Consider the following 17,228-nt stretch of genomic DNA (forward strand, 5'->3'; position numbering starts at 1 on the left):
TTCCACTTATTCCCCCTGTGTTCTGCCCACCCCAATCCCACAAATAGGATCAACGTAGGATTAGTGTGTAAGTGGCTGATTAACTGGCCGAAGGGGCTGTTTTCATACCATATGAATCTGTGAACCTGTGAAGCCATTCAACTTATCGATTTACTTCAGCTCAGAGTTATCCCCTTCCCCACGAGGATGGCGCAGTAGCGTGGCACGGCATGGCACGGAGTTGCTGCCTTACAGCGCCAGAGACCCGGGTTCGATCCTGACTACTGGTGCTGTCCCACGTGTACAGAGTTTGTACATTCTCCCCGTGACCGCGTGGGTTTCCCCCAGGTGCTCCTGCATCCTCACACACTCCAAAGACGTACAGGTTTGTAGGTTAACTGGCTTCGGTAAAAATTATATATATTGTCCTGAGTGTGTAGGATGGTGCTAGTGTTCAGGGTGATCGCTGGTTGGCACAAACTCAGTGGCCTTGTTTCCGGGCTGCATCTCTAAACTAAACTAAACTCCCGCAAAATGATTCTCCCCACGCGCTCAACAACTCTTCCCAGATTTTACCACTGCACCTCCAAGCTAGGGAATAATTGACAGTGGCCACCAACCCACACGTCCTTGGGATGTGGGAGTAAACTGGAGCACTCGGAGGAAACACACGAGGTCACAGGGAGAACATGTGAAGTCCATCATCCATGGTGAGAATCAAACCCAGGTCTGAGGAGCTGTGTGGTAGCGGCTCTGCCAGCTGTGCCACCGTGCTACCAACATGTTGCTGGGATACAAAGCTAAATATCGAACTTGTGGACCCAAAGTCTCAAGCTGTCTTTTAATCAGAGTTCCTATGTCTCTACAATATGCTCCCTGCACCTGCAAGACCACATGGCTGGGAATTTTGAGTGGTGTCTCTGCTTCCCTCCAAACATCTGGCAAAGTTTGTATGTCAGAAAAATCCTCGAACAGATTGCCGCGGGACTCTTTCCCTGGACTGCATTGAGAGGACACATATGAATTGACAGCCCGCTCCGAGAAGCAACAATACGGTGAACAGTTCAAAGGCACTTTTATTTCCATAAAATATTTTCAGCAATATTACCAAAGGTGCATAAGGGAGAGTGTGACACACAACAAATAGAAGGCCGAGAGAGTGTCAAACCAGGAGTCACAGGTACACATATAATGTGTATGTGTTAGGCCCGAAGCCTGTTTCCAAGCTGTGTTACTCTAATTCATAACAAATAAGTCACTCTGGATTATTATTTAATAAAAATCAGTATTAAATGTAATAATTGTACAAAAGCTAGACCTATAATGGGTTTGGTGCCATCACTGTTTTTTGTGCTGTATGGTCCAGTTTCATGTATTTGAACAGGAAGGAGATGAAAGATACAGACTATGGGCGGATGGATGGATGGATGGGATTAGTATAAATTGGCATCATGGCCGGCGCAGATATTATGGGCTGAAGGGCCTATTCCTGTGCTGGATGTCTCATGATAAAACAAACCTAACTGAGCATTGGGTTGCACAATGTTTGTAACCATGGTCCCACTGGGGACCCGGGTCATGCCTAGTGGTCACCAACGGTGTATAACACACATTGATGGCCTCTTCCAAGACTATCAATGTCACCTGGTGTCCCACACTGTATATGGGCCAGAGCCAAACCCTGCACAAGGGACCCGTCAGGGCAGATGTCAGGCAAGTTGTGATAAATGATTTGGTGGGTTGTCTATGAGGACATCTTCCATTCACCATCCGCCAGTCCCCAGGAACCCAAACTCACAACCTTCATCTGCCCCACCCTCCCTCTCCCACCGATGTGCTGACCCCTCATCCTTCCCCCTGCATCCGCCAATGCACGAAACGCGCACAAGACCTCACCATGACACAGATGGCCAGTCCTGCCCTGCTGATCCTTCACTATCCCCATGATCCCGCCAGTCGCCTACTATCTCTATCCCTCTCCTGATCTATCAACCCTTAATCTCAGCTCCCTCTTCCCATCCTTGGGATTCTTACCCGGGTGGCTCCCAGACCTGAGCTTGTTTCCTTCTCATCATCATCATCATCGTTGAAAACATCAACGGGCACGGTGCCTTACAATGCCGTGTACGACAGTGATCGCAACTTCTACTGAAGTGTAGATGGCCGTTGGCACGCTAGAAGCTCATCCGCCCTTTGGCAGGTCTTGTTTTTGGTCCTGCTGGGGGTCCACAGCCCTCTCCTCACCTGGCAAACCGGGTGTGGGAGACGGTTTAGTTGCCGACCATGGAGGAAGTAGCACGGGATTACATGGTACCCGTGGCGGGGGGAACTCCCCCCGACCTTTCCTTCTGCACTGGCGCATACCCCAATGGAAAGGCTGTTCCTCGTGCAATACCATTTTAGTTGCCTGAAGCACCTTGGGGCACGAGCACTAGCGATCCTCCAAGAGGCAGTCCCTCCAATGACCCTTGGTGAGCCATCGAGGGGCTTGCTTCATGTGCAAGTGGCCAATACTACTGACCAATATTTAATACACACCCTTAATTACCCTCAACAAGGTGCTGGTGAACAAGTGAAGCCTTTATGCCCCTGTCCCACTTAGGAAACCTGAACGGAAATCTCTGGAGACTTTGTGTCCCGCCCAAGGTTTCCGTGCGGTTCCCGGAGGTTGCAGGTGGTTGCTGGAGGTTGCAGGTAGTGGAAGCAGGTAGGGAGACTGACAAAAACCTCCGGGAACCACACGGAAACCTTGGGTGGGGCGTAAAGTCTCCAGAGGTATCTGTTCAGGTTTCCTAAGTGGGACAGGGGCATTACTGTGTTGCTGCGCTCCAGGCACCTGTATTGAAGGTGCTCCAACTATTGTTTGTGGCAATATTGTGATCTGGAATTAGTGCTGATAAAGAGCCAGTTTATCAGTTTTGAACTGATAAAAGTTGGTGGGGAATTGGTAGTGTCTGCCCGATGAGTCATTCAGCACATGGAGGCAGCGGAGGAGAGGTGGTGCAGCAAGTAAGAGTGCAGTCATGGTCAGGAACTCTGATCAAGAGGCCTACAATGAACATACCCTGTCCCAATGTTAAGCCAGGCTTGTTCAATAGTCCAACTTCAGCACATAGGATCAAAGCAGTTTGTGTCCCCCAGCTCTTCTGTATTACCCTGAGAAAACCGTGAATATATGCGCCGCCTTACTGTGCCTGGATATTCATTCACTGCCACTTATCCCAGTGGAAAATTCTGCTCTGGATCTGGATAATCCACAGTCCCAACACTGACAGCACCCAGACTGATGTCCCCCATGTCTCAGCTCTGGTGGGATGTGACACAGCAACTGGACTTCTGACATAAGAGAATAATCAGTCAGTATAACATGAGGTTGTCGCATTGTAGGGAGGATGGTTTGGTGGTGGGGGGGGGGGGGGGTTGTGGTAGCGCACTGAAATGAGACATTCAAATGGTCAGAGTGGGATGGGACAGTGGGGCAAAGATTGAGTCAGCCGTGTGGTGGAAAAGTCATTCATTCATTTATCATCGTTGAAAACATTAGCGACGCAGTCGTGCTGGTTTCCAACGGGAACGGTGACGGACGCACCACACGTCTCTGTCCTCCAGTTCCTGTGGACCTCCGCCGCTGGAAGTACGGGATTTTGGTGTGTGTGAGTGCTTTATCATCATTCCTTACGATGCTATGTTCGACAGCGATCGCAACTTCTACTGAAGTGTGGATGGCCGTTGGCTTGCAAGAAGCTCATGCTCCCTTTGACAGGTCTTGTTTTTGGGTCCCGCTGGGGGTCCACAGCCCCCTCCTCACCTGGCAAAGCAGGTGTGTGGAAAAGTGAGGTGGAACAATGTTGTGAGACGGGGTGGCCAGACAGAGTTCCAGTACAGAATGACAGGACAGGGTGGTGGGATGCAGTTACAGGGCGGAGTGATTGGGCAGGATAGTGAGATGGACTTACAGGACAAGTGCCGGGACAGGGTGGTAGGGCAGAGTGCAGCGTTGGAGTGATGGGATAGTGTGAAGGGATTTACTGAATAGTGAAAGGCCTGGATAGAGTGGGTGTGGAGAGGATGTTTCCACTAGTTGGAGAGTCCAGGACCAGAGGCCATAGCCTCAGAATAAAAAGACGTACCTTTAGAAAGGAGATGAGGAGGAATTTCTTTAGTCAGACGGTGATCAATCTGTGGATTTCCAGACTGTGGAGGCCAAGCCAATGGATATTTTAAAGGCGGTGATTTACAGATTCTTGATCAGTACGGGTGTCCGGGGTTATGAGGTAAAAGTAGGAGAATGGGGTTGGGAGGGAAAGATAGATCAGCCATGATTGAATGGTGGAGTAGACTTGATGGACTAAATGGCCTAATTCTGCTCCTATAACATGAACTTATGAACGTATGGTGGGACAGATTGAAGAGATGGTATGAAGGGAGAAAGTGATGGGTCAGATCTGGCAGGAAAGTGCCATAAGTCACAGTAGAGGAAGGGTGAGGTGTGGGGGCATCTCAGGACTGCAGCCCATACCACTGCTAAGTGGTTGTGACTAGACTATGAGCAACATATGATGAGCGGGACTGACATATGATGAAGGAATGTGTCGACTGGGCTTGTACTCGCTGGAATTTAGAAGGATGAGAGGGTATCTTATAGAAACATATAAAATTCTTAGAGGATTGGACAGGATAGATGCAGGAAAAAAGTTCTCGATGTTGGGGGAGTCCAGAACCCGGGGTCACAGTTTAAGAATAAGGGGAAGGCCACTTGGGACTGTGATGAGGAAAAACTTTTTCACCCAGAGAGTTCGTGAATCTGTGGATGTTTTTGCCACAGAAGGCAGTGGAGGCCAATTCACTGGATGTTTTCAAGAGAGAGTTAGATTTAGCTCTTAGGGCAAAAGGAATCAAGGGATACGGGAAAAAGCGGGAACAGGGTACTGATTTTGGATCAGCCATGATCATATTGAATGGCGATGCTGGCTCGAAGGGCCGAATGGCCTACTCCTGCACCTATTTTCCATGTTTTCTAACAACACCGCTTCTCTGCCGGCTTCTTCACCAATTCCACCGTCTTCCCTTGAATCCTCTCTTCCTGCTGCTTCAGCGATCTGTGAAGACATCCATAGAGCCTTAGAGAGATACAGTATGGAGACAGGTCCTTTGGCCCATCACGTCCGTGCTAACCATCACCCACCATCTTACACTTAGATTCCCATCAACACTCCCGCATCCTATCACTGGCCAGCACGCTGGGCGGCCAAGCAACTTATCAATCCTGCGCATCTTTGGGACATGGGAGGCACCCAATGAAAACCGACACAGTCAAAAGGAGAACATGTAACCTCCACAATGGTAATAGTGGAGGTCAGGATTAAACTCTGGCGTTGTGAGGCAGTGGCTCTACCAGCTGTGCCACTGTGCCATCCAGAGATAAGTGACTGGTGCATCGTACAGAAAGCCCTGGACCCCATCCACCTTCACTTACTTTGAGAGATGCACTATGCAGTCAATGATGTTCTGACCAGTGTGGGCACTGCATTCGTAGAACAAGATGTTGTAGTTCTGAAGCAAGAAAGGGTGAGCATATCACACAAGGCAAGGTTTTAGTTTTTACTAGCTTTAGAGATACAGCACGGGAACAGGTCCTTTGGTCCACGCCGACCAGCGATCCCCACACATTAACACTATTCTACCCACACTTGGAACAATTTTACAGTTATACCAAGCCAATTAACCTACAAACCTGTACGTCTTTGGAGCGTGGGAGGAAACCGAACATCCTGGCGAAAACCCATGCAGGTCACGTACAAACTCCGTACAGACAAGCACCCATAGTCAGGATTGAACCAGGGTCCCTCGCGCTGTAAGGCAGCAATTCTACCGCTGTGCCACCGTTCCACCCCAATTGGTCCTTTGGTTTTTGGGTGGCAGTGGAGATACAAATTTCAACCAACCTGAGCAAGTTGTTCTGCCTCAGCTTTGGAGACTTGACGGTGGGCAGTGTCATCCATTTTGTTTCCCAGCAGAAGAATGCAGACATCATCAGATGTTGTTTCCTGAAGAGTGAGAAAGACAGATCTGCATAAGAGACAGAGAAAAATGGAAGTCGAGAACAACAGAAGGGAAGAGAGAGAGAACAGGGGCAGAGCGGACAGATATGCAAAGGAGGAGAGAGAGAGAGAGAGAGAGGAGAAGAGAGGGCAGGGAGAGAGGGGGAGAGGGGAGGATAGAGGGAGAGAGGGAGAGCAGGGAAGAGAGGAGAGGAGAGAGAGAGAGAGAGGGGAGAGAGAGAGAGAGAGAGAGAGAGAGAGAGAGAGAGAGAGAGAGAGAGGGAGAGAGAGAGAGAGAGAGAGAGGGAGAGAGAGAGAGAGAGAGAGAGAGAGAGAGAGGGAGAGAGAGAGAGAGAGAGAGAGAGAGAGGAGAGAGGGAGATAGGGAGAGAGAGAGAAATTGAATGAGAGACAGGGAGAGAGAGAGGAGAGATCTGAGTAGATGTTTTTGAGAGAGAGAGAGAGAATCCTCGAGAGAGAGATTCTTTATGGAGAAGAGAAATTGAATAACATTTCCCCAACATCTGAGTAATGTTTTTGGATGTCACTCGTGAAGATTCTTTGTGGACTTCCACACCTACAACATCACTAAATAGTTTCCATGTCACAAGGAATATCATGGAACCCACTCCTTGAGCAGGTGATGGAGGCAGATGTTCTCACAACATTTAAGAAGATCTACACAAGCACGTGAATCCAAGGCAGTGGACAAATGGGATTAGCATTGATGGTTCCTTGATGGTCATGATGATTTGAAGGACCTGGCACTGTACTGCACACGTCTATGACTCCATCCTATGTGGTTTTTATGAACATAAGGAGAACCTATCCCTCCTCCTTCTTCTCAGTCTATCTGCTATCTTCGTAAGTGTTGACCACACTAACCTCTTTCAACACCTTGCGGCATTAAGTTGCATGGGCCAACACTCTCATAGAGGCATACAACATGGAAACAGGCCCTGTGGCCTAACTTGCCCAGGCCGACCAACATGCCTCTACAGAAGAGGTTGGACTGGTATAGAAGTCCCACCTGCCTGCATTTGGCCCATATCCCTCTAAACCTATCCTATTCATGTACCTGGCTAATTGCTTAAATGTTGCAATAGTACCTGCCTCAACTACCTCTTCAGGCTGTTCGTTCCATACACTCACCACCCTTTGTGTATAAAAGTTACCCCCCCGGTTCCTATAAAATCTCCCGATTACTTTGACAAAACGTTTAGCATCCTGCCCTCACATCATCTCATGTGATCTTGCATTAAACTTTGCTTGATATTCAATATTCCATATAAATAGAGGTTGCAGAACTACTCATGGCTTTGAATGCTTAAAATCTCCCTCAGCCATAGCTGCAATAACATTCTGACTTACCGCAGTTAGCAGAGGAGGACAGCAGGTATATGTCCCATCCTACTTCAGGAACCTGTCCTCAGCTCCGCTATCTAATCCAAAATATTTCCAAGACCAGAGAAAGGTTAAAGCCAACGTTTCTTACCTTGATACAGGCCAACCAATAGTGCACCTTACTGAACGAGGTGGAGGAAGCAATGTCGTACATCACAATCACTGCGTCTGCCTTCCTAAAGTACTGTTTGGTCACACAGTGGTACCTGTGAGGTGACAGGAAAATGGCATCAAAAACTGGAGACTGCCCAAAGACTAACAGGGAAGATCACATTAAGTGAATTGCCCTATACATCATGGATACCTCTATACCCCTTGCACAATCACCAACATGCCAAGAAACACTTAAAGAGTCGGAACAACTTCATGGAACTAGAGCCAACCATGCCAGGCACCAACACTAAACAACAGATGACACCAGGAAACCACCTGCCTTATACTAGGAATGTTACAACATTTTGAGATTTTAGAAATCAAGCCTGTAATTTATCCCATCAGGTAAAACTTAAAAGAACTTTAATTTGATACCTAATTCACTTTCATATCTTCAGTATTAAAAAAGTTATGGTCATTTTCATACTTGGAAATGACCCTATTGCTTTAGAAATTAAGAGAATCAAATGAAATTTTCAGTTATTATAGATTTAAGCATTCTGAAACAAATATGATACATCTTACTTGGATGGCCTGAAATTAAAGTATATAATTAGTTAATTACCTATTTAAGTAGCTAAATACAAAATTAACCGTTGTGACGGAAATAGTGATACAACTGTTGTGACGGAAACACCCAGACTGCCTTGAAAATTCAAAAATGTGATATTCTCAAGATCAGAACTTTATTATTATTGTAACGTTAAAACGAATAGTAAATACTCAACAAAACATCATATTCATCAGTGTCATCAAATCAATTAAATTAATCTAAATTCAATTACTAGATCTAAACATCTATCCCATTCTTAAGAAAAGGCTAAAAATAATGTTTTAAATAGCTAAAGTATCCAATTAACAAACTGATCCCATTCACACAAGTATTCACAATATCACATAATTTTTAAATCTCACTTTGTCATGAATTTCTATGCCAAATGAAATGAATTGAATGTTTAATTCCCATAAATGTTGTTCTTTCTCACTGCAGCAGACAAGGGCCGTTTAACATATGCATTTGTTCAAAATCCAGAAATATCCACTCAAGATAATCAAAATCATTATTTTTTGCAGAATCATGTCATCAGAACATCTAAATTATCTATATTTTGTGTTATTGTCTACCGCGATCAATATTTTTATACTAAACATCTCACTAAAACTTTACTGTGGAAGTTTTCAGATATTTAGTATGAAAATATTGATCATTGCTGAACACCTCCGATCAGTCCGTCTTAACCTACCAGATCTCCCAGTGGCTCAGCCATTGAACTGGTTAGGTTATATCACTTCAAGTATTCATCCCGATGGCTTTAACGTGACAAGGTTTCTGCCTTTCGACATACACAACCATGCTGTCCATTGAGTCCACGCCAGCTCACCTCCCATTAATTTTCCTTGTAAACATTTCTCCCCACACTATCATCAGTCCTACCATCCAATATATCGGGGGAAGTTTACAGTGGTCAATTGACCCACCAACTTGCATATTATTGGGATGTGGGAGGAAACCGGAGCACCTGAGGGAAACCCACACAGTCACAGGGAGAACGTGCAAACACCACATGTTCAGCACGCGAGATCAGGAATGAACTCTTGAGCTGTGAGGCAGCGGCACTACTGACTGCATCTCTGTGTTGGCCTTTCAGGAGGTTCATCTAGACACCGCGACCTTTTCGACAAAAAATAATTCCATAATCCTCCTCCACACCTTCCATCAAATAAATCAAATTTACATCCACTGCCGTTTGATCGCTCTGCTAAGGGGAATAGGAACTTTCTCCTCATTCCTCCAAGGATCAGTGAATTGCCCTCATTCCTTAGGAATCAACCCCACCTTCTTCAGAAAAAGACACAATGAGCTGGAATAACTCAGCCATCAAGCAGCATCTCTGGAGAACATGGACAAGTGTCGTTTTGGTTCAGTCTGAAGAAGGGTCCCGATCCAAAACATCACATCTCCAGAGATGCTGCCTGACCTGCTGTTTGTGTCTTTTCCAGCTTTTGTCTCTTTTTTTTGGTATAACTCGGCATCTACTGTTCCTTGTATCTCCCATCTTCTTCGGTCTCTCTTCAGAATTATATTCTCCAGTTTTGATAACACCTTCATAAATCTCCTCTGCACCCTTTCCAGTGCAGTCCATCTGTAGCCTCACCAGTGTTGCATACGTTCCAGGGTGACCTCTCCTTGCAGAGGTACCACACTCTTTGTGCAGTGCTCAGACTGGAACTGTACCGTCACTTCTGTTGTATGTAGATCTGACCTGCCCTGGCTGGACTCAATGACCAATAACGGCCTCTAAACCATCTTCTTTCTTAACCTGTCCTGATACCTTCATGTTTCTGTGAAGATATACCAACAGCTGTACGTCCTCCCTCCACACTTTTCAATATCCTGCCATTCACCGTGTATTCTCGTGCCTTGTTTTCCCATCTTAAATATATTACCGACATGAATTCATTGATAACATTCTGCAGGCTACAACCTTCTTTCTCACTACTCACCCTTTCACTAAATACTGGGCCCTTTATTGATGTATCCCATGACTCTAGTCAATGGTCGCCAGTCTTTCTGGGCCCATCCTTGCAGTTATTTCTACCAGCATCCAAAATCTACAATTCATCTCTCCCTCCCTCCTTCCCTCCCTCCATTCAAATCTCTCTGAGGCATTGATGTGCAACGACTGCGCACACACACACGCACACGCACGTACACGCACCACTCTCTCTGTCACACACAGATGCATACATTTTATCTCTCTCTCTCTCAAACACACACATTATTTCTCTCTCTCTCTCTCTTCCTCTCTCTCACTCAGCTTCAACCTTCCCTGATGTAAAAATGATGAATCTTTAGCTCTGTGCCATGACTTAGTAACTAGACAGCCAGAGGCATCTGCCACCACTTACCGCTCCTGACCTGCAGTGTCCCACAGTTGGAGGGCAACGTGCCTGTCCCCCACCATCAGGGTCTTCACTCGATAATCGATCCCTGCAGTAAAGACAGAGTGGATTAACACCACCTAGACTGAAGAAACATTTCTTCAACAGCTGGATCTTGGAGTTGCTCTCAGATTCCATTGCCATGGATTCATTGTAGCTCAGTGGTCCACTCTTACCTCCGGGTCAGAAGATATTGGATTTGGTTATGGTTATCTGCTTAAAACTATGGACAAAATCTTGACTCATTAAAGAGCTCTTGACCCCCAATGTAAACATTCACAAGAACGTCCATGCTGTGTTTGGGCTGTCAATGCCACTCTGGTGTGTGCAGCGGTTGGTGTGAATTACAACCCTGGTGTGTGCACGGATAGGTGTGAGCACCCTGGTGTGTGCAGGAACTGGTGTTAACTTCACCCTGGGGACTGGTATACACCCCAGTGTGTACAGGTACTAGTGTGAATACACTGGTTTGTGCAGGGGCTAGTGTGAACACCATGGTGTGTGCAAGGATTAGTGTGAGCACACTGGTGTGTGCAGGGACTGGTGTGAACTCAGGTTGGGGAGAAGTGACAATGTAACTGTAACTCACTGTGCTCTAGATTATGATTACTTTCTCTCCTCACTCTTTGCTTTAGTGTGTGGTTCTCTTTGTGTGACTTCAAAGAGTTTCAGAGGAGAAATGAATGCTCAATATTCACTTTTCCTTTGAAACTCTTTGAGTTAATAGTACCGAGACTGCACGTCTGTCCCTTTAACCAGAAAAGTCTTGTTTTGCTGAAAAGCCTAAAAAAGAATTGAAATTAGATTCCCAACCAAGATGATTACTATACAGGGCATGAGTAACCTCTGCACACGTTGAGTTATAAAATACTGCAATCTACTTCCTTGGCTGTTAGTTCATGCAGTGAGAATGAAAAGGAACTGCAGATGCTGGTTTATACCGAAGATACACACAAAATGCTGGAGTATCTCAGTGGGTCAGGCAGCATCTCTGGAGAAAAAGAAGAGGTGGTGTTTCAGTTCAGAACCCTTCTTCATTCTATGCAGTTAGTCTGCCAACAATTGGGATATGATAGAATGGATGAATGAGGATAAAGTGGAGAACAAGCAAGGTAAATATGTTTAAAACAATGTTCACTTAATATGAACAGGCTATCGGTATAACTGGGGTTCTAGTACTTGAACCTGATTAAGTAGATGTGGAACTATTCAGGGCTATCCGACAGAGGTTCTCTCCAGAAACTGTGGCTAGACCACATAAACCTCCCTTTAAATCATCCACTTTGAGCGACATTACCGTACCTACGGTGGAAGCTGTTTCCGGCTGGATATTACCATCACAGAAATGCTGGATGAAGGATGTTTTCCCACAATTGGAATTCCCCACGAACATGATGTTGTAGACTTGGTCGGGATCCTTGGAGCCCGCCATCTGTGGGAGGGAGGGGGAAAGCATTGGTCGATGGGGAACATGCATCCAATTCATTCAAAGTCACTGCAACATCAGGGGAGCTGTGGGGGTGAAAGGTGACAGCTACAACACTTCCACAGCTGGGACTTGACTTGACACTCAATGATATCTGGAGACGAGTCGGCTCTCTCTCACTCATGTGCCAGGGAACATTAACGCTGATGCCATTGAGAGGCAATGTAGTCTATCAAACCAAGAGATTGAACCAAGCAGAGTGGCATGTTAGAGTCACAGATCCACACAGCAATGGAAACTGGCCGCTCGGCCCATCACATCTACACTGGCCGGCGGATGCCCATTCACAATTAATCCCATTTTACAGCATTTGGCCTGTAGCCTTAGTGACTGAAGTGCGTAACTAGACACCACCTAAATGCTGTCAGCAACTTTGTTGCACCATTCTCCTCGGGTAGTGCGTTGATGATAGTTACCACTTTCTGGGTGAAAACGGTCTCCCTAACCTAACTTCTAACTTTGGACCTGTTTTCTATTGAAAGGGAAAAAAAACAATTTGCTGTTTGGCAAAGGATTTGTATATTTGTTTAGGGGCGGCATGGTGGAGTAGCGGTAGAGTTGCTGCCTGCCTTGCAGTGCCACAGACCCGGGTTCGATCCTGACTACGGGTGTTATATGTACAGAGTTTATACATTCTCCCCGTGACCAGCGTGGGTTTTCTCCAGGATCCCTGGTTTCCTCCCACACTTCAATAACTTACAGGTTTGTAGGTTCATTGGCTTGGTATAATTGTAAATTGCCACTAGTGTGTGTAGGATAGCGTTAGTGTGTAGAGATCGCTGGTCAGCGCTGAATCGGTGGGCCGAAGGGTCTGTTTCCACGCTGTATCTTTAATCTAGAAATAATCTAATCTAAACCCTAAACCTCAGCCTTTACCCTAAACCTGTCCCCCAGTTTTGCCCTCCTCTGATACGAGGAGCAGTTTCCTGCAATCGACACTATCTATACCCTTCGTAATTTTATATTCCTCTATCATGTTCGCTCTTGACTCCTCATCTCCAATAAAAACTGATGAAAGTCTCCGATAACTAAAGTGCTCATCCCAGCGGACATCCTGGTGATGCCAGGCCTGTCGCTGGAACTCAATGGCATTCTGTCGCTAGAGTTCATAAGTTCTAGGAGCAGAATTAGGCCATTCGTCCCGTCAAGTCTACTCCGCCATTCAATCATGGCTGATCTATCGTTCCCTCTTATCCCCATTCTCCTGCCTTCTCCCCATAACCCTTAACACCCTTCCTAATCAAGAATCTGATACTCTGCCTTAAAATATCCATTGACTTGGCCTCCACAGCCGTCTGTGGCAATGACTTCCACAGATTTACCACCCTCTGACTAAAGAAATTGCTCCGCGCCATTTTTAAACAGTCTCAAATCCTTTCAACTGGATTCCAGTTTGTCAAAGAATTGATTTCAAAATATTACTGTTGGTTTATAAAGCACTGAATGGTCTCGGGGCCAAAATACATTTCTGATCTCCTGCTACTTTATGAACCATCCAGACATCTGAGGTCATCTAGGACAGGTCTGCTTTCTGTCCCCAGAGTCAGAACTAAACATGGAGAAGCAGCGTTTAGTTTTTATGCAACACAGATATAGAACAAACTTCCAGTAACATGCAGGTCTGCTCCAACTCTCAGTTGTTTTAAATCAGGGCTGAAAACTTTTCTGTTTGACGCTGCTTTTAATTACTTTTCATTTTAATTAAATTAAATAATTATTCATTTCTAACACTGCACTGTAATTTATATTCGTGTATTTTATACTTGTCTTATTCTAATTTAGCATGTTTCTATTTTCTATTCTTTTTAATGACTGTCTTTGATTGCTTTTGATTGCTGTTTAATGCTTTGTGTACAGTACTTTGAATTGCCTTGTTGCTGGAATGTGCTATATAAATAAACTTGCTTGCTTGCTTACTCAACCACAGACCAACACGGCCCATGTTCGCTGGATGAGGCTGGTCTAACTGTGGAAGGATCTGATCCTCAGCCCCAGCTACCTTTTTGGTTCTCTCTTCTGCTCCATCTCCTGCTGAAGCTGCTGCTGTTTCCTCATCGTCTCCGATTCCCAGGGTCACTTCCATGACCTTTGACCTGCAGGTGGGGGTCGTGGGTGACACGGCGTCGGATGGAGTGAGTTCTCTGGAGTCTGTGGAGCGGACATTACAGAGAGAAAGGACATCATTAGCCTGAGAACAACAGCGAAGGAAACAACAGAATACATTGAGAAGTACAATGCTTTCCCCACTAACAGTGACCACAATGTTGGTGAAAAGAACCCACCCTATACATTTATATCCTTCAGGAAAACAACCTTGACATCCTTGACTATTTTAATGGAAAAGTGACTCCACACACTTGCTGGGCATATTGTTGAAAGAGGCTTTTGGTGTTATGTACATGGAATGTATTGGTTTCACAGCATAATGAATGATAACACGATGAATGTAAATAAACTCATGCACTGATAATACAGGCAATCCCCCTGAATCAGTTTGAAGAAGAGTTTCGCCCCGAAATGTCAGCTATTCCTTTTCTCCAGAGATGTAGCCTGACCTGCTGAGTTACTCCAACCTTTCGTGTCTATCCCCTGGATAACAATGTGTTTGTCAATTTGTGTATCATAAAGAATAAAATAATATAGCATAGGCACAGGCTCTGTGGAAGCTGTAGTAGTATGACAATGGTTAAGATACTGTTCAGCACAAAGACCTTTCAGTTTTCTTTGACATGCAGCACAAGAGACATCCTAACCTGTAACCGTACAGCACAAGGTCCTTGAGAGCTATCTTTACTAAGATTAAATGTGAAGATTAAGAGGATTGAATAGAATGTAGTTTTTATTATACAGTATATTAGTGCTTTTAAGAATGTATGGTTTTTGATGATAAGGAATTAGAGAGTACGCAAGATTTAAATTTATCAAAATCAGTATAAAAGTTGATACATCCGGGGCATAATTTCACAGTTCAGTAACTGTGACTGTGCTGCTTTCCTTGTGCACAAATAAATAAAGTGTGTCTGGAAAACAAAAGCAAATTGTCTGAGCCCAATTGATCAGCGCCGACAACCCTTGGGTCCACAATGTCTGTACCGAACATGATGCCAAGTTAAACTAATTCCTCTGCCTGTGCGTGATCCATAACCCTCCATTCCCTTTAAATCCATGTGCTCTAAAAGCCTCTTAAATGCCACTAGTCAAGAGGATTTAATTATCATATGCGCCAAAAATGGAACAGTTAAATTCTTACTTGCAGCAGCATAACAGGCCTGCAAACACGCAATGAACCAAAAAAGTTCAATAAATTAAAAAAAATCTCAATACTAGTACAAAATAGCCCATAGTCCTTAATGCAACCAATATAGTTTGAAGGTCAAGGTTTCAAGGTCAGTTTATTGTCACATGTACCGATTAAGGTACAGTGAAATGTGAGTTACCTTACAGCCATAATAAGTGAAAAGCAACAAGTCACACAGCGATATGAAATAAAAGTTAACATAAACATCCTCCACAGCGGCTCCCCACATTCCTCACTGTGATGGGAGGTGTTACTTGCTGTTTATGATGTTCAAGAGCCTGATAGTTATTGGGAAAAAGCTGTTCCTGAAATTAGAGCTTCTTCCCGATTGCAGGAGTGTAATGAGAGCGTGGCTATGGTGCCGCGATGATGCCAGCTGCCCTTTTCCAGCCAGTGTCTCCTATAGATCCCTTCGATGGTGGGGAAGTCAGTACCCGTGATGGACTGGGCGGCTTCACATTACTTTTTGTATTCTCCTTCATTCATGGGAGCTCGGGACATATGACAATGAAACACACTCGACCCTTGACTCTTGAATCAAAAGCATTTGGGAGAACCTTCAGCAGAAGAACTATGGTGGTTCAAGACGATGGCTGGCATGATCCTGTCTGATTAGAGATAGTGCTGACTATAAATGTTGGCCTGGCCATGACATGCACTTCCAGCATAAAAATAACAAGCTACACAGCGTGCACACAGCATGATATATCTCTGTAGTCCACAGGATGCCTGTGCCTTGAGTGGGATTTGTATGCGGTGCCATGGTGTGTGGAGTATGGAGAGTGTGAAGGATATCGGGTTTGCTTTAGAGACACAGCATAGAAATAAGTCCATCTGCCCACCAAGTCCAGGCCGGCCACCGATCACCATTCACAATAAATCTACGTTATTCCACGTTCTCATTCAGTCCCTGTACACTAGGGGCAATTTACTGGGGTCAAGTTGCCAAGTCCCCACCAACCAGCGATCCCATACACTAACACTATCCTACACACTAGGGACAATTTACATTCGTATTGAAGCCAATTAACTTACAAACCTGTACGTCTTTGGGATGTGAGAGGAAATAGGAGCACCCGGAGGAAACCCACATGGTCACAGTGAGAACATGTAAACTCCACACAGACAGCTCCCGAGGTCAGGATCTAGCTCAGCCTGCAGTGAGGAATGGAGTTTCCAATGCATAAGACATGGCTTCAGCATGGGGTCTGGACTTTAGAACCAGGTGAGTGTCCAGTATGTGGGATAGGAATGAGGACAGGAACACTCTCACTCACCCTTCTCCTGCCTCTCGGTGAGTTACTTCCTCCTGGAGGATCACCAGCTGATTCCGAGCCTCCTGCAGCTCCTTGTCGATCCCCACCAGCCGTGCTTCCAGCTCCTGGTTGATCAAAGTGAGCGCCTGGTTCTCAGTGCTGGTCTCGTCCTGTTTACTGCGCAGGGACTCGAGCTCCGCCTGCAACTGGAAGGGGGGAACACACAGAGGGACTGTGTCATTGGAGAAATCACCATGAAAATGGATTTCTCTCTGTATCTCCCACCTCTCCCAGTCCTCAATGGTTCAATGGTTCTTTATTGTAACGTATGCACTTCACAGTAAAATTATTTTTGCATATCTCATACATGCACAGTCGCCATATCTCGAAACTAAACTAAACCATATTTTGACACCGAAAAAAAGTCCAAAGTCCAGTCGATGTACTGGATGTATGGAGCGTCCCCGATCCAGACAAGCCCAGGTAAGTGAGCCCCAGGCTGCTGCATGGCCTCCTCCATCACCTATACTGGCTCGGCCCACAACCCAACATCCCTCTCCGCGCCCGACCGCCTGAACTGGTGGGGGCACCTCCTGCAGCTGACCAAGGGGCTGCAGACAATAACCCGGTCCCTCTCCCATCAGCCCACTCCTCTCATCCGCCATCGAC

At 45.7% G+C, this 17,228-nt stretch overlaps 1 protein-coding gene across 1 annotated transcript in view; it reads right to left on the reverse strand.

Annotated features, from left to right (window-relative positions):
- Positions 1-213: 213 nt before the first annotated feature.
- LOC129708792 (EF-hand calcium-binding domain-containing protein 4B-like) overlaps positions 214-17,228 on the reverse strand; it is a 62,791-nt gene continuing 45,776 nt past the window's right edge. The window contains 9 exon segments of the mRNA XM_055654763.1: positions 214-5,078; positions 5,456-5,532; positions 5,925-6,026; positions 7,515-7,629; positions 10,487-10,568; positions 11,822-11,951; positions 14,005-14,088; positions 14,090-14,153; positions 16,581-16,765. Coding sequence (XP_055510738.1) covers positions 4,997-5,078; positions 5,456-5,532; positions 5,925-6,026; positions 7,515-7,629; positions 10,487-10,568; positions 11,822-11,951; positions 14,005-14,088; positions 14,090-14,153; positions 16,581-16,765 — 921 coding nt within the window. The 3' untranslated portion in view covers positions 214-4,996.

Source organism: Leucoraja erinacea, chromosome 24, assembly GCF_028641065.1.
Source record: "Leucoraja erinacea ecotype New England chromosome 24, Leri_hhj_1, whole genome shotgun sequence".
In the NCBI taxonomy this organism is placed as follows: Eukaryota; Metazoa; Chordata; class Chondrichthyes; order Rajiformes; family Rajidae; genus Leucoraja; species Leucoraja erinaceus.